Raw genomic sequence first — 24,389 nt, 5'->3', positions numbered from 1 at the left:
CCCAGCTTTGTGTCATCTGCAAACTTTATTAGCACACTCACACTTTTTGTGCCAAGGTCAGTAATAAAAAGATTAAAAAGATTGGTCCCAAAACCGATCCCTGAGGAACTCCACTAGTAACCTCCTTCCAGCCTGACAGTTCACCTTTCAGTAAGACCCGTTGTAGTCTCCCCTTTAACCAGATCCTTATTCACCTCTCAATTTTCATATTGATCCCCATCTTTTCCAATTTAACTGATAATTCCCCATGTGGAACCATATCAAATGCCTTACTGAAATCAAGGTAAATTAGATCCACTGCGTTTCCTTTGTTTAAAAAACCTGTTACCTTCTCAAAGAAGGAGATCAGGTTGGTTTGGCACGATCTAACTTTTGTAAAACCATGTTGTATTTTGTCCCAATTACCATTGACCTCAATGTCCTTAACTACTTTCTCCTTCAAATTTTTTTCCAAGACCTTACATACTACAGATGTCAAACTAACAGGCCTGTAGTTACCCGGATCACTTTTTTTTCCTTTCTTAAAAATAGGAACCATGTTAGCAATTCTCCAGTCATATGGTACAACCCCTGAGTTTACAGATTCATTAAAAATTCTTGCTAATGGGCTTGAAATTTCATGTGCCAGTTCCTTTAATATTCTTGGATGAAGATTATCTGGGCCCCCGATTTAGTTCCATTAAGCTGTTCGAGTTTGGCTTCTACCTTGGATGTGGTAATATCTACCTCCATTTAGCCTTGAAATTAGATGAAGGTTTCTAACCATTAGAGGAGTGAAGTTCTGGAACAGCATTCCAAGGGGAGTAGTGGGGGCAAAAGACATATCTGGATTCAAGACTAAGCTTGATAAATTTATGGAAGGGATGGTATGATGGGATAGCCTAATTTTGGCAATTAATTGATCTTTGACTATTAGCGGTAAATATGCCCAATGGCCTGTGATGGGATGTTAGATGAGGAGGGATCTGAGTTACTACAGAGAATTCTTTCCTGGAGGAGTCTTGCCCATATGCTCAGGGTTTAGCTGATCACCATATTTGGGGTCGGGAAGGAATTTTCCTCCAGGGCAGATTGGCAGAGGCCCTGGAGGGTTTTCGCCTTCCTCTGCAGCGTGGGGCACGGGTCACTTGCTGGAGGATTCTCTGCACCTTGAAGTCTTTAAACCATGATTTGAGGACTTCAATAACTCAGACATAGGTTAGGGGTTTGTTACAGGAGTGGGTGGGTGGGATTCTGTGGCCTGTGCTGTGCAGGAGGTCAGACTAGATGATCATAATGGTCCCTTCTGACCTTAAAGTCTATGACTCTATGACTCTGTGAAGGATCCAGGAATAGAACACAGGTCTCCTGAGTCCCCATCAAATAGGCCACACTGCCTCCCTGTAGTGGTACTGGAATGAGTGAAGCTGTGCGGCAGAGCTGGGTTTTACTTCAAGGGCTTGGTTTAGATGGTATCAGGGGGTAGCCATGTTAGTGGCTCTCAACACTCAGTTGAAGGGGACAAATAAGCAGGCTGATAGCAGGGCCTGAGTGAGGGAAGATATCAGCGTCTTAAGGGCCTAACTGGCTCCTACTACTTCAGTTGACTGCCTGTTCTCCTCAAGTGGGTTCAGGGAAGCAGCAGGAAACCGGAAGCTCCCTGAGAAGCTGGTGTTAATCAGTCCAGGCTCCTGGGGGTGTTAGCAAGGTACATAAGAGGCTCCTCCTTCTCTCTCTCCCTGCAGCTCCTGCTGCTTTCTGTTATTCCCTCTCACCTTTTTTCCTGCCTGCCTGTTATGTCTCTTGTGCCCTCCTTCCTCCAGCACAGCACTCCACCTTCTCTGTGCATCTGGAGCAGAGAGAATACATATGCACCAGCTGTAGACACAATTTTCTACACTCTGGGTCCTGGTGCTCCCCCTCCCACCACAGTCTGGCACTTGAGGTGGCCACCTCAGTTCACCTCATGGTAAGGCCAGCCCTGCCCAAATAAATCTATTAGTCTTTAAGGTGCCACCGGACTCCTCATTGTTTTTTTGCTTTAGATAATGTACTATAAATACACTGTATGTGCAGCTGTCCAATTTTTGTGTGACAACAGGAGAGTGCAGACAGCATTAGGGATTTCACAATATGTGTAGGAAGAAAAAGGTTGAATATCATGTTTGTTTTAGGATCAACTTTTGGTTCACTTGGCTAGCGGGGGAAAAAATCTTGCACAGATGTTCTATTACTTTTGCTTCCATTTCTAGCCCAGTTATCCTAATAAACGGGGTTCTTGTGTGTGACTTTTATTTAGCAGTAAATAAAGAAATAAAGGAAAAGTATAAAGTTTGCAAAGGAACACACAGAAAAGTGCAGATGGGAAAACTGGTAAAATAACTCGTAACTTCAGAGGAAAAAGTCTTCAGCCATGTAGTATTTTAAAGATACAGAGGGGTGGGAACGATTGTATGAACATCCAAATATTAAATGTTTTCAATTATTAAAATATTAATCTGTTCTAGCCCCATTTTAAGAGAGAAAGCAAATACTGACATTCCTTTCTGCAGAAAAACATTGCTGAAGACTCTTGCCTATCTTCTCGCCATCTATTCACTGAAAGGCTCTTAGACTCAGACCCATTTTCTTTGTATTTTGAAAAACAACCCGTCCTTGGACGCTTGGGCAGAGACAGTGTTTTCTGGCCTGCAAGACAGGACATTTATGCAGCAAGCCCAAGCAGAGTGTTAGTTTCCAGTGTTCAGACTCTTCCTGGGAGCATAGATTGAGTTTAGTTATTTTTGAAAGAGTGAAACTTGAGCTGACTTGGTCCTACAGCTATAATTGCTCCACTGAGAATATGTGAATGCTATAGGTATCGACTGGAAGGTCTAGTTTAATAGGCGGTTGGGAGAGATTTTGACAGCCCAGCAAAAAGCCTCAGCCACTGCCAGTAACTGGAATATCGACTGTTACACTGATTGCCAAAAGCAGCTAAGCTATAAGGCCTCTGCAGCAACTTTAGCATAATTAGGCAAGCCAGGAGGAGATGGGGGTGACCATAAGGGTGACCTGTGCTGTCCTGTCTTGCTTCTTTTAAACTACTGAAGTCTGCAGTTTTGAAAAACAGGAAGTCTGTTTATATTTGACGTCTGGTGTGTGTTTGTCAGGGCACATGAGACTGCGGACTCTGCAGAAACATATCTGTTCAACTAATGGCTGGAAACCTCTGTTTAACTCTTGCTTAATATTTTTTTGGGGGGTTGATTGACAACTATGTCACACTAACACGCATAAAAGGGGAGAAAAGTCGGGGTTAGACAGACTTCATGGACCTAAGATCCCCAGCAGCAGATGGAAGGCTGGCTACCAGAAGCCTGTTGCTGAACCACTCAAACACCACTCCAGACTTTGGGGTAAATATAGGTTTGGGGTGCTTTACTAGCCTGGTGCAGGCGCGTGTATGTGCTTGAGACTAAATAAAGTAAAAGCTTTAAGTGAAAGCACTCGTTTGCACTGTTTATACCAACCCCTTATCAAATGGATGTGCTGTGTCCCCATTGATTTATATCCTGACACTGCCTCGCAGACAGTAAAGTTATCAAGAGCTTTGGGTTCAGGAAAACCCCAGCTAACAAGGCCAAACTCCTGTCTGGTGCACTGCCACTGCATTTGACTGCTTATGTTTCAAGATATATGGCTGTGCAGCCTCGGTTGGAGGCCCCCGTGGGGCCAGATCCAGCCCAGTGACATCCTCTGTGTTGTCCACCTTTTACATTTTGAATTTTTTTAGCCTATTGAAATTCCCCTCTCTGAAGACAAAGTTCCCCATTCTGAATTCCTCCCTCCTTGTACTGCCACAGGAATCTCTTTGTGCCTCCCTAGTTCTGGGACCAACAAGGGCTCCCCTTTCTACCCATTTAGGCTTCAGATATTAGCATATAAGATTAGGTGCCAATCCTGATGCTGGATCTATGCAGGCAGACCCCTGGAACCACGTGGAGCTTCACTGAAGGCAAAGGAGCTGTGCTCAGATCCCGATGCAAGACTGGAGCCGTCAATGATCAAGGCTCCCACAAGCCGTACCCTTCCATTTGCTACAAATAAGACATTTATACGACATTATATGCAAAAAATATAGATCATGATTAGAGCTGGGCAAATAACTGATTTTTTGGATCAGCCCGAAACAAAAAAAAATCAATTTTTTCAACATTCAAAAATGAAAAAATAAAATCAATTTAAGGTTGCACAAACATAAAAATAACCATCCTGGGTCAGACCACTGTTCCATCTAGGCCAGTATCCTGTCTCCGACACTGGCCAATACCAGAGCTTCACTGGGAATGTACAGAACAGGATAGTTGAAGAGATTCATTCTGTTTTCCCCTTCCAGCTTTTGACAGTCAGAGGTTTAGGGTCACCCCAAGCATGGGGTTGTGTCCCTGACCATCTTAGCTAATTGCCACTGATGGATCTATGCTCCATGAACTTATCTAGTTCATTTTTTAACCCAGTTATACTGTGGCCCTCCCAGCATTCTCTGGCACTGAGTTCCACAGATTGACTGTGCATTGTGTGACAAGGTACTTCCTTTTGTTTGTTTTAAACCTACTGCATATTAATTTCATCAGGTGTCCCCCGGTTTTTGTATTGTGGGAAAGGGTAAATAACATGTCTCCATTTACTTTTCCCACACCATTTATAATTTTATAGAATTCTATCATATCCCCCCCCTTTAGTTGTAAAAACCCTAATCTCTTAGTCTCTCCTCATATGGAAGCTGTTCCATACCCTTTGTCAATTCTGTTACCCTTCTCTGAATCTTCCTAGTTCCACTATATCTTTTTTTGAGATGGGGCAACCAGAACAGGACACAGTATCCAAGCTGTGGACACGCCACAGATCTATATAGTGGCATTATGATATTATCTGTCTTATTTTCTATCCCTTTCCCAATAGTTCCTAACTTACTGTACTCCTGAGGGAGTTCTGCACCAAAACATTAAAAATTCTGCAAATTTTATTTGTCAATAAATAAACGTGGAGGCTCTAGCATGGCAGTGGGGAGCAGATCATCCTGTGGCCCCCTCCCCTGGGACATGGACTTGGCAGTAAGATTGCACCTGACCCTGACAAGTGCAAGGGCCAGTCCTGCCCCAGAAACACCTCAGGCCCTGCCCCTCCACAGGTGCACCAAGATAGTAAGCGAGAGGGACAGTCTCACATGAATGCCCAGCCCAGGACACCAATCCATCTGTGGAGCAGGCAGGCTCAGTCTGGCAGGATCCAAGTGTGGAGGGGATCCACCTGTGGGGTGAGAGGGTTCTGTGTGGGGCACTCTGGGTGCAGACGGCTCAGTGGGGGGAATCTGGATGCACAGGGGCTTGTTGCAGAGTTCAGGGGAGATGGGACTCTGTGGGGTGTCTAGGTGAAGGTGGTTGGAGCTCATTGGGGGGGTCTGAAGGTGGGGGCACTGGGGTTGGCAGGAGGATCTGGTGCAGGGCAAGTGGGGTTTGTTGGGTGGAGGTCTAGGTGCAGCTGGTTGGGGCTCAGTGGGGTGGGAGTTCGAGTGCAGGGGGGCTCTGGATGTATGGAGGTTGGGCAGATGGGAGAGCAGCTCCCTGTATAGTGACCATTCCCCCTGCAGCTGAGGAGCAACGGGTGCAGGAAGCTGTGGGGGAAGAGATTCCTGCAGCTGGGAAAGGTTTCTGGGGATGGATTGTACCTGGTCCTGGCCCTGACCCTGGACACTCCTGGCAGGGGAAGAGGAAGTCTTGTCTTCCCCCCTCCCCCAGCCCAGCCAGGACTAGCAGATGAGCCCAGCACAGGATAGGAGCCACCTGCCAGGGTGTCCTCAACCCTGCCCTCTCCCCGCACAGTGATTTACCTCTTTGCTGGCTGCTTCAGCTGCCCAAAATGATGTGCGCACACTGCTGGGGAGGGGCACATGACCGCTCTTGCGGCTTTCCTTTGCTTCTCTGTCATTTTCTGCTGGGAAGCAGAGAAATCTGCGGAGGGCATGACTTCTGCATGCATGCAGTGGCGCAGAATTCTCCCAGGAGGAATAATGTTAGCCTTTTTGACTTCTGCTGTGCATTAAGCTGAAATTTTCAGAGAACTATCCACTAACAACATTTTGTTTGACCCAAAATGAAACATTTCATTTTCTTTGAGGCTTATTACCTTTAAAAAATGAAATGGAAGTAAAGTTCTAAACAAAAAAAGACACTGTAAAAGTCTAAACATTTTGTTTAAAAATGTCAAAACAAAACATTCAAACTTGTTCAGAATGTTGTTTGTTTTCAGCTGAAACCAGTTGATGAATTCAACGTGAAATCAAAAAGGGTTTCAGCATTTTTCACCAAATCTGCATTTTGCAGTGCAAAATGTTTTGTCCAATTTTTTTTGCCCATCTCTAATCATAACAGTTCTTTGGGACCTCTGCAGTTTATTTTTTTGGCAAAACAAGATCAACTGACCCTCTGTCCAAAGCAATATTTTTGGATGGTTTTAGGTCATAAAACATGCAATAATCATAGTCTCCATGGGTCTACTTTCCAGAAGGTCCTTCATTTTCAGAAAGTGAAAAGAGGCTTTGTTACAATCGCTTTACATGGTCAGTAGATTGAAAGTTGTTTATCAAGCTCTGGTTCAGCTTTTCAAATCCACTTACTTCCTGACAGCAACACTTGGTGTTCTAATTCAGAGAGCCCCCTCAGCGAGAATGGGATTGGAGATGCTTCCACTCAGAAATCTTATCAAAGGGGTGAGCTCTGTGCATCCCTCAACTCCCAGGCAATTGTGCTACATTATCCAGCCAACAGCTACCTCTAGGATCCACCCATAGGATCGTACTCATAGCATGTAATGTAACGTAGCATCTGGCTGTCTTACTTGTTGAAGAAAATCTCCCCTGAGTGTGTGTGCGCGTATGAGGGAGAATGATGTGAAATTCCCCTAGTCCTGACTATCCACTCCTGCAGTCAACCCACGACCTGCCCTCCTCTGTTCTCTCATTGTTGAGTCCCTAACCATCTTCCCCAAGACTCTGACAAACAGGTGGCAGAGCTCCTTTCAGCATTGGCAGTAAAGAGCAATGCATGGAGCAATGCTCTGTAGTAGAAAGACCTCAATGATGATGGAAAAATGATAATAAAATTACTACAACTTTTTTAATATTAGGTTGTTACAAATTTGTTTGCACTATTAAGATATAGCTACAAGTATGTTAGAGGCAGGATGCTTGGAAATATACCAGTAACTGTATGTATGTTATAAAATGTTCAGGCTGATTAAAGACATTGCAGGAAGTTTTCTGTCACCCCAAAACAAGCCAAATATCAGGGTGATCGCCCTTCTTTGCCATAAAACCATGTTTATAACTGCAAAGAGTTTCTTATATAGAACAGGACAGCTAACTCGTGTATAAAATACCAGTCTGGTACAGCTGGTACCAAGAAAACAAACTGCAAAAAAGATGAATGTTTTAGGAAAGGATGTGATTGTGAAAAGAAATGTAAGGTTGTGTTGTCATAGCAATAAATTAGGGGTGAAGTGGGCTTTTTCACCCTCTCAAGAAAAAGTAAACCTCCCACAAAGAATTGTAGAAATATACTTGTTGAAATGAATTTAATAATTACTGGAAATTTTTCATTCAGAATAGCTTCTAGGAAAAAATGTGTCATTAGAAAGGTTTTAAATCTTTGTTCATTTCTTCAATGGCAAATCATTTTGAATGGCATATTTGCCAGTATTTTAACTAAATGCACAGCGTCTAATGTAATTTTCTAATATGATTGTTAAGTAAATGGTAAAATGCTTTCTAATCTTTCTGAACTAATTACTGATGAAAGATGCCATTTCAGTATAGAATATTTGTATTAATTACTGGCAGTGCTCAAGCCACCCCCCTCACACAACTCAGGAGGACAAGAAGAATCAGCTTTCCAAAAACTGTCATACAGAATTAACAACTTCTTTAATAACTATTTAAGCTAAAGTCTCTAAGAATTATTTAATTTTAAAGGATTGTTTTGAGAATTGTTAAACTCTAATAAAACTGAAGGAATATCAGAGAAAATGGACTGAATACAAAGAAAGTTAAATTCTAAACTTAAGGATCTTCTGTGAATCTCCTGCCACAAAGACATAGGAAATGGAACTGTAAAGAAAGAAGGCACATATATGCATTAACAAACTACATATTCATATGATGAAAAGGATCCTAAGGACAACCCATGAAGGTACTTAACCAGCTTTGAATCTGAACAAGCCTGAAAGAGGTGTGTTTTCCTATAGTTTCATCAAAATAGGAAGAAGAGTATAAAAGCTCTGAAGAGAGCACTCATCTCTCATGCTCCCTGGTCCCATGCTCAAACACACACATTGCTCATCAACTTATCCTGTCCATCTCTACAAGCAAGCTACAAACAGCTAAGAAACGCAGAGAAAAGACCCAAGAAGAAACCAACCCAAGGAAAACTTCTCCGGGACTTCAATACTGGATTGGTGAGAAGTTAAGATACTGCCAAGGGACAAGATTTAAAACTCTTGTAAAGATTTTAGTAGGATATGGAAATATTATTGTAACTTAAGATACTAACTTCTGCTTATTAATTAATAAGTATTCTTGGAGAGGATACAGGAGCTAAACATTAGCAGAGGTGAAAGTAAGCTGGTCCGGTCTGGTAAGGCACAGCATACTGGCAAGAGCCAGTATGCTGTGTCAGACTGGACCAGCTTCCCCAGTCTGGCGATTTAAAGGGCCCGGGGCTCCCTGCAGCAGCTGGAGCCCCGGGCCCTTTAAAGCACCGCCCGAGCCCCACTGCCAGAGCCCTGGGGTAGCGGCATCAGGGCTCTGATGGTGATTTAAAGGGCCAGGAGCTCCGCTGCACTAGCAGCAGCTGGAGCCCCAGGCCCTTTAAATCGCCCCTGAGCTCCCAGCTGCCTCTGCAGCTGGCTCTCAGGGTGATTTAAAGGCCCCCGGGGCTTCCAGCTAGAGCCAGAGCTCCTGGGCTGTTAAATCTTGATTTAAAGGGCCTGGGTATTTAAAGGCCCCACCTCTTCCAGTCAAGACCACACCTCTTCTGGTTGAGGCCACACCCCTTGCTCAAGACTCCAGCATATCAGTAAATCCTTTAAATTACTTTCAACCCTGAACATTGGTAAACAGAGAAACAGTGGAATTTAATTAAAGATTCTTAATATTTGTAATTGGCCTGTCTCAAGGCAGCTCCTTAAATAAGTAACTGATTGAAAGATTTCCTTCAGTTTCATAGGACCTGGTTAAGATTGCTTACTTTGCCCAAGTACAAACTGTTAAAGTTATCAATGATATGCCAAACGGGACCCACCTGCCCTTTAACAAATTATTTTGCCCACTTATAAACAGTGAGATCCTAAGCTGGGCTCACAGTAAATTTAGGAAATATACTTTGGTCTTAACTTCCCAGACAAAGAACACCCCCAGAAGCCATTCATTCTCAATGATGAAATGTCTCAAACTCTCCAGAGAGACACACAGAAGAGATTGTAATGGGAGTAACTAGTTTCTCACGTGTGTTCTGTCACTTGTATTGGTTTAAAGCTTTCCCCCTCACCACCTTTCTTTTAAATAATAAAATAGCCATGGTTAAAGATTGTGATTATTTTGCTTTGTTTTAATTGTGGTGTCCCCTAGGTATGTAAAACACTAGGAGTCACATCCCTGAACTGGCAATCAGACAAACAGTGACTAAGAATCTACCCTTTCTGGTTTCTCTAAACTAAACATAGTTGGTAATTTTTTAAATAAAATTACTTGGCATCCAGCAATTTAAAATTACCCCTTTCTATCCCACGCTTTGGTCAGATCAAGAGGCAACAACTGGAACAACTTTAGGTGCATGCAACCTATGTTTTAATCAATCAGCGGATGCTTTTCATTTTCAAGGCCCACACCTGCAGCTATTGCAAATGCAGAAATCCTATTGGCTGTAAAAATATTTCTGGAGGTGGCATGGCTTTTAACTTAAGTCCTTTATTTATATTTAAGCGCCACTGAAATCTCGCTTTAGTATAGCACCCTGTGTTATCTTGTAGGTTTGATCTGCAGGACTCAAATCAGCAAGGACTTTTTGTTTTTTAAATGAACCAGGTAATAAGAAATTAATTCGAGAAATCCCCCTCACTCAGAGACAGCTTTTAACCTCATTAATGCTAATCCCTCCAGTCACAAGGAGATCAAGTGTTCACTTGAAGACAATTCCCCCGCTTTCTGAAACACACAGGGGTGAACAAAATCCAAGAGGAACTGCCCAATTAAATATAAAAATTGCTACTTTATGTCCAGAGAAGCGCAGGTTAGTGGAGCAGTGGTTTCCTTCCCTCTGGAAAGGATTAGTTAAAGAGGGCAGTGCAACAAAAGCAAAGCCAAGCCCACTGATTGAGCAGTTACTCTTCTCCCATGACAGCAGAGCCGTGGGGGTCTGTAGACGAGCAGACTCACCCCTGTGTCACCTCTTGCTGGTCTCTCAGGGAATTAACTCAATTTCCAGCCTCTGGAGCACCCTCTGCAGGCCAGTGAGCCACCTGTCCTCTGGCCCCCCATGTCCCTCGCTGGACCCAGTGCCCTTTTAGCTGGGGTGCTGCCCCTTGGCAGTAACCCCTTTCTCTGAGGGTTTCCCCTCCCTGGGGAACCCCCACCCACTATCCCCACCTCAGTAAATGGCTACTGCCAGTCATTGTGTAGCCCCTGCGTCCTGGCACAGACTGCAGTATCAGCCTACTCATCACTGGCAAGGAGGATTTGGACCTGCTGCCTTTGCCTACCCCGGGCTTCCCTCTGCAACCCCCAGTACCCTTTGGCCTTCTGCCAGGCCGCAGCCTGGGGCTTTCCAGACTGGAGCTCCCCAGCTCCTCAGCCTTTCCCCAGCCCTGCTCCATTCAGGTACCTTCTGTCTGGCTCCCTGCAGCCAGGCCCTTCTCCCTCTACAGGCAGAAGGAGACTGTCCTTCTGGCTTCACTGGCCTTCTTATAAGGCCCCGTTGCTCAGTTTGGGGCGTGGCCCCAGCTGCAGCCACTTCCCCCAATCAGCCATAGTTTTACCTTGCCCAGCCCCACCCCTCTTCAGGGCTTTTCCAACCCCTTCCAGGCTGGAGCGGGTGGTCACCCTGCTACAAGGTCCATCCGGCTTTTTGCAAAATCTAATGAGGTTTATACCACCCCTATTTCCATTAGCCATTTATGTTTTCTTTCACTGAACACCTGTGGGGGAATGAGTGGCTTATTAAAATGCAGGCCATATGCCAGTAGCCCAGCATAGGAAGTCTTCCTCACATGGGCATGCTGATGTACCTCAGCCCCGGTTCCAAGAATGCCTGATCCTTCTGAACCTACTAACCCAAGCTTGCTAATATAGCCGCACTTTGCGGAACGTAGTCATTTGATTCTGTAGACCAGGGGTAGGCAACCTATGGCACGTGTGCCGAAGGCGGCACGCGAGCTGATTTTCAGTGGCACTCACACCGCCCAGGTCCTGGACACCAGTCCAGGGGGCTCTGCATTTTAATTTAATTTTAAATGAAGCTTCTTAAATATTTTAACAACCTTATTTATTTTACATACAACAATAGTTTAGTTATATATTAAAGACTTATAGAAAGAGACCTTCTAAAAACGTTACTGGCATGCGAAACCTTAAATTAGCGTGACTAAATGAAGACTCGGCACAGCACTTCTGAAAGGTTGCCGATCTCTGCTGTAAACCAGTGTCCCGCTTGACCTCACAACTCATTTTGATTTGTGGCCTAAGACTTAAACCTGGCTTCCTAGAGAGGAAAAGCTAGTGAATTAGCTCACTGTTCCACTCAGCCTTCAAAAGATTCTCCCCCACAAAAACAAGAAACGCCAGTAGAGTTCTCTTAAGAAAAAAATTCTCCATCATCTCTTATCTAAGTTCCATCAACTCATGCAACTTCTCAGGAAGGGAAGGATAGTCCAGTGGTTACAGCACTGCCTTAGGACACAGGAGAACCTGATTCAATTCCTTGCTCTGCCACAGACTTCCTGTGTGACCTTGGACACGTCACTTAGCCTTTCTGTGCCTCAGTTCCCCGTGTTTAGAGTACAGAGAATAATGCTTCAGAGGGGTGTTGCGAGGATAAATATTGTGAAGCACTGAGATTTGCTGATGAAAAGCCCTCTATAAGAAATAGGCATTATTATTTCCAATTGTGACTCTCTTTCTCATTTACACAGCTCCAGCGGAGGGAGATGGTGGAGGCCTGGGGCTGCTCTAAGTTGCTCTATGGACTGGAATTCAGAGAAGCTGCACTCATGCTGTCCATTCTGCAAAGCACAGCACTGGATCTGGGCCATGGGGTATAACTGTTCATTTGTATGCATAGCCCCCATTAAACCGGCATGGGTCTTTGCTCCTCTCTAGCGGCCGGACCATGGAAGAGCTTTTGAAGTCTGCCACTGATGTATTAATTCAAGCAGCAGGCCTCATGCTTCTCGATCCTGGGATCAATCCCCACAGCCTGTCCAGGGTGTTCTAATTGGTGTCCACGTGCATTTTAACACCGATTAGGAAAGCAGGTTGCTCTGCAAAACGCACTGTTATCAATTCAACTACAGTAACTCCTCGTTTAACATTGTAGTTATGTTCCTGAAAAATGTGTCTTTAAGCGAAATGATGTTAAGTGAATCCAATTTCCCCATAAGAATTAATGTAAATTGGGGGGGGGGGGGGTTCCAGGGAAATTTTTTTCACCAGACAAAAACATATACTGTGTGTGTGTAAACTTATACTGTGTGTCTGTGTGTGCATACAGTATAAGTTTTAAACAAACAATTTAATACTATACACAGCAATGATGATTGTGAAGCTTGGTTGAGGTGGTGAAGTCAGAGGATGGAAGAGGGTGGGATATTTCCCAGGGAATGCCTTACTGCTAAATGATGAACTAGCACTCGGCTGAGCCCTCAAGGGTTAACACGTTGTTAGTGTAGCCTCACACTCTACAAGCAGCACAAATGGAGGGAGGGGAGACAGCATGGCAGACAGAGACGCACACCCTGTGTGGGGGGTAGGGGGGCGGAGGGAGAGAGAGAGAGAGAGAGATGTGCATTGCCCCTTTAAGTATGCTGACCCCACTCTAAGTACATTGCCTTTTTAAGTAGATCAGGAAGTTGAGACAGCAGCTGCTGCGAGCAAGCTCCCTCCATCCTGAGCCCTGTTGTGTCCCCACCCTGCTCTATATGGAGGGGGTAGGGGGACACCCTGACATTAGTCTCTCCTTGCACAAGCAGGAGGCTCCCGGGAGCAGCTCCAAGGCAGAGGGCAGGAGCAGCACGTGGCAGTGGGGGGGAGGGACAGCTGAACTGCCAGCAATTGCTAGCCTGCTGGGCGGCTGCTGCACAGGGAACTTAGGGGAGGGGGAGCTGATAGGGGGGCTGCTGGTCCACCCTGGTTCCAAGCCCCCACCAGGTAGCTCCAATGGGCTGCTCTTTCTGCAAGCAGTGGACAGCGCAGGCGGCTGCCAAGCAACGTTATAAGGGAGCATCGTGCAACTTTAAATGAGCATGTTCTCTAATTGATCAGCAAGGTAACAACAAAACAACGTTAACCGGGATGACTTTAAGTGAGGAGTTACTGTATTCTTCAGCCACTCCACTTTCCTTTCCATCTGAAAAGACATCCCAGCAAGAAGCAGCCTCCACACAACCCAGTGCAGAAATATACTACTCAGAACACCTCCACCATCCCAAGCACTCATGTAATAGTAAGACAAATTACAACACAACCCTGGGGGAAGACGGCTGCATTCCAGCCCTGGCATATTAAACTAGCAGGAGCAGGGCAAGAGTTTAATATTGCAGGGGGAGAACAAATGTCTTTTAAACTCCATCTGCATTGGTCACTGTTTACTTTCCCTGCAAACTCAACCAAGAGAGCTGTTAGTAATTCAGTCAGGATTACGCTGAACTTTACAGAGTGTTAATTAGTTTTGTTTTCTTACACCATTTGAAATGCACTGTCAAAGGAGGACAAATTCAGCATTTTCTTTTTGTTTGGTGCAAACACATAGAACTGTATCCCAAACATTGGTTTTAATTAGATCATTCCAAAATGATGACAGATTCCAAGTGTCCTATACAGGTAGCTCTACATTGGAGCTGCCAGCCTTAAGAATGAGACTTGCATGAGCAGTTCAGTAACTAACTCTCAAATCTAGAACTCACTCCCAGATCTGGACAATCGTGAGTCTCAGCCCTTCAGGACAAAATGGAAAACTCACTAGCATCCCCAAATCACACATGTCCAAAGTGACATGAATTCCATCCACGCACATAGAGCAGACAGGACCTCTGTTTGTAAGGTCTGATCCAAATTCCTCCAGATGCAGAATGCTACTAAATTTACCCAGCTAGGAAGCATGATGTGCTAAGATACCCCTTTTTAATCAACAGAAAGAACACTGCAAGAAATGCCTATCAACCCCTCCCTGCTTCAGAAACTGAATATATAAACTGCATAAATGTAGACACCATCTGATGACATTAACATGCAATTTTTGCCACCAATGACTGGAAAAAGAAAGTCTCTTACTCAACGGTAGTCACACTGTTAACTGACCAGCTTCTGTTTATTCACCTCTACATACATAGTTTCTTCTTAGTAACAATGGCTAAGGCTAAGTTTATGAAACTCTTCTGGAAAAGCTGTTTATCCAAATCTAGCCTGATTCAAAAATAATACAGATATTTTCAACTCTACCAAGATACAAAAGACTTATAATTATATTTTTATTGGTGGGTTGATAAGGAAATCTAGATGAAAATGCAGAACTTCCAAGGCTAGATTTGCGGCACTCATAAAAAGGCAAAAAGGTGCTGTTAATGGCTATGCAATGCTTTGAAGATATAAAGCACTGTATATCAGGAAGTGCTAGGGATTTTTGTGTTTTGTTGGACAGCTCCAACTCCTTAGATACAAGAATCAAGTTAGCCTTTAAAGGGCAATCTGCAGACTACAGGATGATCAAACGGGTGTGGGTTATTAGAAAAAGAATGTAGAAAAAGATGTGTGTAACAGGGCAAGGCCCACTTAATTCAGTTTATAGGTATGGAGAGGAAGAATAAGCTTTTGCAAAAATACTTAACCCAATGGAAGAGCTGTCATTTTTTTTTCATTCCAAAGGAGACAGTTTATTTTCCCAAACAAAAATTCCCTGTTGTGTTTTCAATCCAAACATGGCAGCATCATGCTAGCCCATGACTGCCGAAAAGATACGTCTAGACTGCAACTGAGGCCTGGTCTACACTGGGGGGGGGTCGATGTAAGATATGCAACTTCAGCTACGGGAATAGTGTAGCTGAAGTCGACGTATCTTATTTTGACTTACCTCCCGTCCTCACGGCGCGGGATCGATGGCCGCGGCTCCCTCCGTCGACTCCACTACCGCCACTCACCCTGGTGGAGTTCCGGAGTCGACGGGAGCGTGTTCGGGGATCGATATATCGCGTCTAGACGAGATGCGATATATCAGTCCCCAATAAATCGATCGCTACCCGCCAATCCGACAGGTAGTCTGGACGTACCCTGAGAGTGAGCCTCCCAGCCCAGGTAGAAAGATGCTTGAGCTAGCATGCTACAAGCACCAGCGGGAACATTGAAGCTTCGGCTGGAGCTTGGTCTCTCACGCCACTTGAGAGCCCAAGTCAAGCCTGAGCCACAGTGCCCAGTCTGCTATTTTGAGGGTACTAACTCGAGTCCTGCTAGTGCAAGTCCATCCACCCAGGTTGGCAGTCTCCCCCATGGCTGCAGCGTAGACAGACCCAAAGTGACATGCATTAGAAACTGACCAGATTCCAAAGCGAAGCTAACTAGTCTATTTATACCAGCGGAGCTTGGAACAAAAATCAGAAAGTGAACAATTTACCGTATTTTTCCGTGTATAAGACTATACTTTTTCCTAAAATCATTAGACTAAAAATTGAGGGTCGTCTTATACACGGAAGTAAGCCCCTATCCACCCCAACACCCCCAAACTCCCCTGCCCTCTCTCCAACACCCCCTCCCTGCCCCCTTACCGCGCTTCCTGGACGTGGCTGGCGGCGCTACAGTCCGGCCGTGGCTGGAGCTGGGAGCCCGGGACACGGGGCCAGGGCAGGAGTCACGCGGCCGGAGCCCGGAGCCGGAGGATGTGGCGGGAGCCAGGCGGCCGGAGCTGGGGAGGGCCGCGGCCAGAGCCACGCAGCCGGAGCTGGAGCCAGGCAGCCGGGGCTGCCGCCGCGCCTGGACCCGCGCTGCCGGAGCCCGGCCGCGTGGCAAAAGAGCAGTAGCCGGGCGGCTGGAGCCACGGGGCCAGGCAGTGTCCGGAGCTGGGCATCCTGGTAGGTGGGGTTGCGGCCGCCGCAGTGCCCGGACCCGCACTACCAGAGCCGGGGACGTGGGGCCGGGACAGGAGTCGGGCAGCCGGGGAAGCGGGGCCGGGGTTGGAGCCGGGCGGCCGGGGACGCGGGGACCTGGAGCCGGGCAGCCGGGGACGCGGGGCCGGGGAAGCGGGGCCAGGGCTGGAGCCAGGCGGCCAGGGAAGCGGGGCCGGGGATGCGGGGCCGGGTGGCCGGGGAAGCGGGGCCGGGGACGCGGGGCCGGGCGGCCGGGGACGCGGGGGCGGGGCCGGGCGGCCGGGGAAGCGGGGCTGGGGATGCGGGGCCGGGAGGCCGGGGAAGCGGGGCCGGGCAGCCAGGGCCAGGCGGCCGGGGAAGCGGGGCCGGGGACGCGGGGCCGGGCGGCCGGGGATGCGGGGCCGGGCGGCCGGAGCCGGGGGGCCGGACCTGGGCGGCCGGGGAGGGACACGGCAGGAGCCGAGCAGGGCCGGGGCCGGAGACCAGCCCGGGCACCCGGCCCTCTTCGTTCCCTCTACCCCTACCTCGGCGTCCTCTTCCTGGGCCTGAGCGGCAAAGTCAGGGGGGGACACCTGCAGCACGGCTGGAGCGGCAAAGAAAACAAAACAAAAAAAACTTGTGGCATGGCCGGACGGCAAAGCAGGAGGGGAAAAAAACAATCAAAAAAAAAAACTTCCGGCGCAGCCGGAGCAGCGTGGGGGGAGGGACCTGCAGCGCAGCCGGAGGGGCAAAGCAGGGAAAGAAAACAAAACAAAAAAAACCTGGGGCATGGCCGGAGCGGCAAAGCAGGAGGGGGGAGGGAAAACAAAACAAAACAAAAAACCTGAATTTTGGGTTAGAAAAGTGTGTGTGGGGGTCTTATACATGGAAAAATACGGTACCTACAGAATGCAGAAGTCGTATCTATTATTATATTTCTAAAATGCTTTCAGGTTTCATAAACTAGGGGGCAAAAATATGATTTTTTTAAGTTGACAGTATCCCATTAACTTCTCATTTTTATTGTGAATCATTTTCAGAAATCTAAAATAGTCAGATTCATACCAGACTTCTGTACTCATCATTAGCACACGAAAGGATGATGATGATGTTTAGACATGCCTGAGAATAGTGCAGAATTCACCTTTGGGGCAAAATTCTTCCCTTAGATACCCAGGCACAATGACTCTCTGACAGCAGTAGGAGCTGTAAGTACGGTGTGGGCAGGGGCGGCTCTAGAAATCGGGGCTGCCCAAGCACTGGTGTCTAGAGCCGCCCCTGGGTGTGGGGGTGAGGACAAATCTGGCTCTAAAGGCCTTGACCCTGCAACGAGATCTAGACAGAATCCTGCTCCTGAACAGAGCTCCATTGATATCCATGGGGTTCCCCATGGGCATAAAGATTCACACAGGGAGATCAGTTTGCAGGAATGGAGCCTAAAAATTTAGAGGGTTTATCAATTATTTTTCTCTCCAAGTGGTTGTCAATTTTTGGTAGACGCCTCACAAGGACAAAAGCTAAAGGTTATTTCCCCCCTGGCTAAGTGTACCCATGGCTTTCATTCATTCACTGAAACATTTCAAAGCAAAATACTGATTGATTTATGCAAACAATTTTGCCCCGCTTAAAACTGTTTTCTGTGAATGCCCTGTAATTGCTATGCTATGGCTACAAAGGAAAACCCTGCCAAAATATTATAGCAATGCTGGTTAAGTAGTTGCCAATTATAAAACACTTATTTTACATTAATTCAAAGCTAGACTGAAATTTGGCACTCAGTCTAAGAATGATTTTAAACTACCATCACTTATCAGATATTGTTCAAATTGCCATGGCTGTTTTTCAGTTTCAGGAGGGCAGATCAATTAGAAGTTTAACGGACCATCATGTTTTCTCTTTTGATTCAAAAATTGCTTTGTTGGGTTGTTTTAAAATGAAAACTCTCCCCAAAACAAAGTGTGCTCTGCAAAGGCTTTATAGGTCACAAGGACTAAGTCACCATTTTTTATTCTTCTTTTCTTTGCCTTTATGTATATAAAATTTCTAGTACATCATATATAAGAGTTTGCTAGAAAACAAGTATAGAGTTACGTTCCCAGGTCTACCACTGACTTGCTATGCAACCTTGGATAAATCATTTAAACCGTCCTTTTTAAGTTGTATGCCCAAATCCATATCACAAGTGGCCTCATTTCAGAAGTGCTGAGAACACACAACTCTTGTGGAAATCTGATTGCTCAGTCCTCTCTGTAAATCAAGCCACTTTTATTTAGGTGTGTAAGGACCTGGTCTTGCAAACAATTACACATGTCCTTAATTCCCCAGATTCAAATAGTCCTTTAACTTCAGCGAGACACCTTAACTGTTTAAAGTTAAGTATATGCTTAAGGGCTTTGCTGGATTGGAGCCAAAGTTTGAAACTGTTGGTCATAACCGCTCTGTGCTACAGTTTCTCCAGCTGTAAAACAGGGATAGCGAGTCACACTTTTGTGAAACACTTTGATATCTAGGGATTTGAAAAACTAAAACACCTGTAAGTGCCATGTATTAATTATTATTTTGGGGCAGCAGCAGCAGCCAGTCCATAGTTACAGTTGCAGTTAGCTCTCCATTGTAAACCCAGTTCTCTGCACACACAAACCTCTGCTTCCCCCACAAGAAACACAAACACACACACACACTCACCCTCAACTCCCTCCCCACCCAGAAAGAAACTGATCTTCCTGAAATTGTGCATTCTCCTCCTCATCCTAGGTTACATTTTAATATTATTTATTTACTTACTTCTGGGAAGTTTGGCAAAAGAAAATAAATCCAAAGATAGGGTGTTCTGAAAATTTGGCTATCACTTGCTTTTGGGAACAAACAAACACTTTTTTTTCCTTTTTTGGCTCATCATAGGTGTAAAATGGCTTAATCTAGAAACCTCACATGTGATTTGTTCTGTTAGCCTTGCTGAACAGAAGTGCCTTTTACTCTTTTGGGGGTGGATTGGTGGGAGCATTAAAAAAAAGGAAACAGTTGTTAAGTGTATAAAAAGCAACATTTACAATATAAACTTGTATAGAGTGACCAGACAGCAAGTGTGAAAAATCAGGATGGGGTGGGGGGTAGGAGCCTATATAAGAAAAAGACCCCAAAATCGGGACTGTCCCTATAAAATCGGGACATCTGGTCACCCTAAACGTGCATAACTGTAAACTGACCTGACCTGTCTGGGCTAGAGTTTGGGAGGTGGGAGATGAGAGGCAGAAGTCTGGGAAGGGGTATGGAATGGAAGGCAAAGGTCAGGAGAGATGGCATGAAGCCGAAGAAGTGAGCTGTAGCTCACGAAAGCTCATGCTAAAATAAATTTGTTAGTCTTTAAGGTGCCACAAGTACTCCTGTTCTTTTTCCAGTCTTCCTGGACTCAGAAAGGAGGACATGGAGGCAGAGACTTAGATAATACGCTTGTACCTTCCCCTATTTGTGTTCCAATATCAATCAATGCTTTTCAGTGCACTTTACAAACATCAGCCATATGATTCCATTCTACACTTTTCTTCGCATATACATAGTGGGTTTTTTCCTGGGAGAGGCTGAATATTTAAATGACAATAGAAGACAAAGCAAGAGGAAACAAACTTATCTTAAAGGAATGTTCAAGGCTGAACTTAGAGAGGTAGGAGCTGGAGTGATCATCTCTGTTTTTTTTTTCTCACCATGGGGTCGACAATGCAGAATCATTGTGGGGTTTAATCCCCAAACTTTGCTTTGCGGATTACAGTTCACAGTTTAATGCACTTTGAGGTTGGATAAGGAACCTGGCTTGGAAAGTTTAAGTCTGGGATGAGCTATGACAATCCAGTTCCCTCATCGCTCTGGCAAGGCATTTGCAGTATGGGATGCTTATTATTAAGGGGGAGAGGGAATCTGTGTCAATATTGCCCAGGGGAAAACTCTGAGCAAACATTCAGAAGGAAAGGTGGCAGGGAAACTCAGTGAATGGAGCCTATTTCTGAGCAAACATTCAGAAGGATTTCATAGAATCATAGATTTACTGAATTAGCCCAATGCTATTTCTGATTCCTACTGCGAGAAAGTAACCTGGCACTCCACAACCAGGAATTTGGGAAGCAGAGGCTGAATTTCAGTTATCTGGACCAGCTATCACTGAGTTAGCCTGTTAAAGATATTGCAGTGAAATCAGTTTGTTAGGGCACTGTGACTACACGGAACAATGATGGAAGGATTATTTGAGGAGGGAGCTTTTCCATCACTTATTTCAGGATGGTTACTAGAGAAAGTTACTAGAGGACTGTCTACACCCTGGAGGAGGGCGGAGGGCCAAATCCCTGAGCTCATTGGTCAGTGGGGGAATTGAGGGGAGAATGGCTGAGATAAAAGTGTGGCTCCGGCGAGGTGTTCGGGGGCTGAGCTGCAATCCCGGGGGGGTCTGATCACTCAGGGTTTAGGGTTTGTGGGGTGATCTGTGGGTGAGTTTCCTGCAAGGGGGGGGAGGGGATAAACTGAGGCATAGCAGGGGTCTAATTGGGAGACTGCAGGTGAATTGTGATCCCAGCGGGTCCTGCTGGCTTAGTGCCATGGCGAGGGCGGCTTTGCACGGGGGAATTGTGCGCGGGATAGATCGGCTATGTAGAGCGGGAAGGGGGTAAATTGCAGTCCCGATGGCTCCTGCTCACTCAGTGCCGTGGCTCCGGGGATGGCCGGGGGTGGGGGGCTGTGCCCTGGGGAAGGAGGCTTTGGGGTACCGAGGCTCTGTTGCGGGGCAAGGAGGTGACTTGCGGTCCCGGTGGTTCTGCGCCATGGATCAGAGGTGACTTTGCCGGGGGGAGGGAGAGGGGCTACGAGGGAGCTAGAAGGGGGTGACGCGCTTTGCCCGGGCTGGATGACTCGGGGGCTGCGATCCCAGGGGCGCCCCCCCACCGCCCCACCCGGCGGCTCCGGAGCGGGGCCAGGCGCGCGTCCCTCCCGGGGAAGCGGCTCTGCGCCCCCGCATCCCCGGACACTCACCGGCAGGAGCAGGAGCGCGGTGGCCGCGGCTGCGGGGGCGCGGCGCTGCGGTGCCGGGCCCCCCATGGGGCGGCGGGTCCCGGGGCGGTCCCACGGCAGGCGCATCCCCCCGGAGCCCGCCCGAGTGCCCCTGCTGGTGCCCTGACAGGCAGGGAGCGCGCGGCGGCTGCCGCGGGGGAAGCGGCTCCCCGCCTCCTGCTGCAGCGCCGGGGCCGGGATAGCCCCTCCCCGCGGGGCCGCCGGGGGGGGGGCACCCTCCGCCCGGGTGCGGGGAGGGAGGGAGTGTCCCGTGCCCAGCCCGGGGGGAGGGACGGGGGATCCCCCCGGGGAAGGGGCTATTCTGGGGCCTGGCCTCAGAGCCAGCGCAGCGCCCCCTCCCTGCCCCCCGGGAGCCAGCCAGCCCCGCTCACAAGGGCAGCAAGGGGCCCGCGGGGGGGGATCTTGGGACACCTGGGGCAGGAGACACGAGCTGCTGGGCGCGGTGGGAGGGCTGGTTCCCCAGGGCCCCCTGGGTGAGTCAGTCCTGTGCACAAGGGGTGGCGTGAGTAGGGCTCCCGGGAGCCACAGGCAGCCAGAGAAATGGTAGCCCAGTGGGCCACTTTACCTGTAGTATAGTCAGTGCTTTGTCGTTCTGCTGTATTGGATTTAGTAGCAATGCAAGGAACCTGCAGGCGTTTATCCGGTAAGATTTGGCTTTAGCAGATAGCCTGAGGCTTGAGGCCTGTAACTTTGGCATAGATAAACTTAAGTAACTCAGGGAACTGAAAGTAGCAGGCCAGAGGGGGACTATTGTCCAGAATACGGACATCAGCCACCCACAGAACATAGCTGACACCAGCATCTGTAGGGTTCTGGACAGAATGTCGGACCGCAAAGGCGACAGGACAACAAATTGGCGTGTGTTAATAGGGTAACATCGTACATATACTAACCTATAGAAAACGGATGGTCATGAGAAAGATAATGGTTAACATTCCAGGGTGTAAGTCTGACCGTCTAAATGGACTTTCTGTATTATCTCTATCTGCCTTCTTGAGTTTAAGTGTGTGTATAACTTTGCTAAATTATTAATAAATCATGTATTTGTACAGAGTATTTGTACTCATACAGAGTTCCTATAGTGTGAGTGTTGCACCTGTGCACATTGGGGTTCCCAAATTATATGATAATTTTACAGTAATCTAACTGGGCCTGATCTTGGGACAAGAACCTGTTAATCCTCAAGTTACAATTGTATATACTCAACTTTGGGTCAGGCTACAAAATACATACATGAGAGCAGGGGTCGGCAACCTTTCAGAAGTGCTGTGCCGAGTCTTCATTTATTCACTCTAATTTAAGGTTTTGCGTGCCAGTCATACATTTTAACATTTTTAAAAGGTCTCTTTCTATAAGTCTATAATATATAACTAAGCTATTGTATGTAAAGTAAATAAGGTTTTTTAAAATGTTTAAGAAGCTTCATTTAAAATTAAAATAAAATGCAGAGCCCCTGGACCGGTGGCCAGGACCTGGGCAGTGTGAGTGCCACTGTAGGTGACAAATCTGAGGAACTGTCAGAGATTGAAGTGTCACTAGAGGAGGTTTTGGAATTAATTGATAAACTCAACATTAACAAGTCACCGGGACCAGACGGCATTCACCCAAGAGTTCTGAAAGAACTCAAATGTGAAGTTGCGGAACTATTAATTAAGGTTTGTAACCTGTCCTTTAAATCGGCTTCGGTACCCAATGACTGGAAGTTAGCTAATGTAACGCCAATATTTAAAAAGGGCTCTAGGGGTGATCCCGGCAATTACAGACCGGTAAGTCTAACGTCGGTACCGGGCAAATTAGTTGAAACAATAGTTAAGAATAAAATTGTCAGACACGTAGAAAAACAAACTGTTGAGCAATAGTCAACATGGTTTCTGTAAAGGGAAATCGTGTCTTACTAATCTATTAGAGTTCTTTGAAGGGGTCAACAAACATGTGGACAAGGGGGATCCGGTGGACATAGTGTACTTAGATTTCCAGAAAGCCTTTGACAAGGTCCCTCACCAAAGGCTCTTACATAAATTAAGCTGTCATGGGATAAAAGGGAAGGTCCTTTCATGGATTGAGAACTGGTTAAAGGACATGGAACAAAGGGTAGGAATTAATGGTAAATTCTCAGAATGGAGAGGGGTAACTAGTGGTGTTCCCCAGGGGTCAGTCCTAGGACCAATCCTATTCAATTTATTCATAAATGATCTGGAGAAAGGGGTAAACAGTGAGGTGGCAAAGTTTGCAGATGATACTAAACTGCTCAAGATAGTTAAGACCAAAGCAGATTGTGAAGAACTTCAAAAAGATCTCACAAAACTAAGTGATTGGGCAACAAAATAGCAAATGAAATTTAATGTGGATAAATATATAGTAATGCACATTGGAAAAAATAACCCCAACTATACATACAACATGATGGGGGCTAATTTAGCTACAACGAGTCAGGAAAAAGATCTTGGAGTCATCGTGGATAGTTCTCTGAAGATGTCCACGCAGTGTGCAGAGGCGGTCAAAAAAGCAAACAGGATGTTAGGAATCATTAAAAAGGGGATAGAGAATAAGATTGAGAATATATTATTGCCCTTATATAAATCCATGGTACATCCACATCTCGAATACTGTGTACAGATGTGGTCTCCTTACCTCAAAAAAGATATTCTAGCATTAGAAAAGGTTCAGAAAAGGGCAACTAAAATGATTAGGGGTTTGGAGAGGGTCCCACACGAAGAAAGATTAAAGAGGCTAGGACTCTTCAGCTTGGAAAAGAGGAGACTAAGGGGGGATATGATAGAGGTATATAAAATCATGAGTGATGTTGAGAAAGTGGATAAGGAAAAGTTATTTACTTATTCCCATAATACAAGAACTAGGGGTCACCAAATGAAATTAATAGGCAGCAGGTTTAAAACAAATAAAAGGAAGTTCTTCTTCATGCAGCGCACAGTCAACTTGTGGAACTCCTTACCTGAGGAGGTTGTGAAGGCTAGGACTATAACAATGTTTAAAAGGGA

The 24,389-nt window shown here is 46.4% G+C and overlaps 1 protein-coding gene across 4 annotated transcripts in view; it reads right to left on the bottom strand.

The window, feature by feature from the left end:
* CRHR2 (corticotropin releasing hormone receptor 2) overlaps positions 1–21,486 on the bottom strand; it is a 244,887-nt gene extending 223,401 nt beyond the window's left edge. For 3 of the 4 annotated variants that reach the window (XM_039524632.1, XM_039524633.1, XM_039524635.1), the window contains exon 1: positions 21,352–21,486. In XM_039524632.1, the coding sequence (XP_039380566.1) occupies positions 21,352–21,456 (105 nt within the window). In that variant the 5' untranslated portion in view covers positions 21,457–21,486. Of the gene's footprint in view, positions 1–6,637; positions 6,734–21,351 lie in introns of those variants that run through there. The other variant, XM_039524638.1, reaches the window with a different exon arrangement.
* Between the last annotated feature and the right edge of the window lie 2,903 nt (positions 21,487–24,389).

Source organism: Mauremys reevesii, linkage group 2 (assembly GCF_016161935.1).
Source record: "Mauremys reevesii isolate NIE-2019 linkage group 2, ASM1616193v1, whole genome shotgun sequence".
In the NCBI taxonomy this organism is placed as follows: domain Eukaryota; kingdom Metazoa; phylum Chordata; order Testudines; family Geoemydidae; genus Mauremys; species Mauremys reevesii.
The sequence above is the reverse complement of the archived record's forward strand: the minus strand, read 5'-3'. Positions and strand labels throughout refer to the sequence as shown.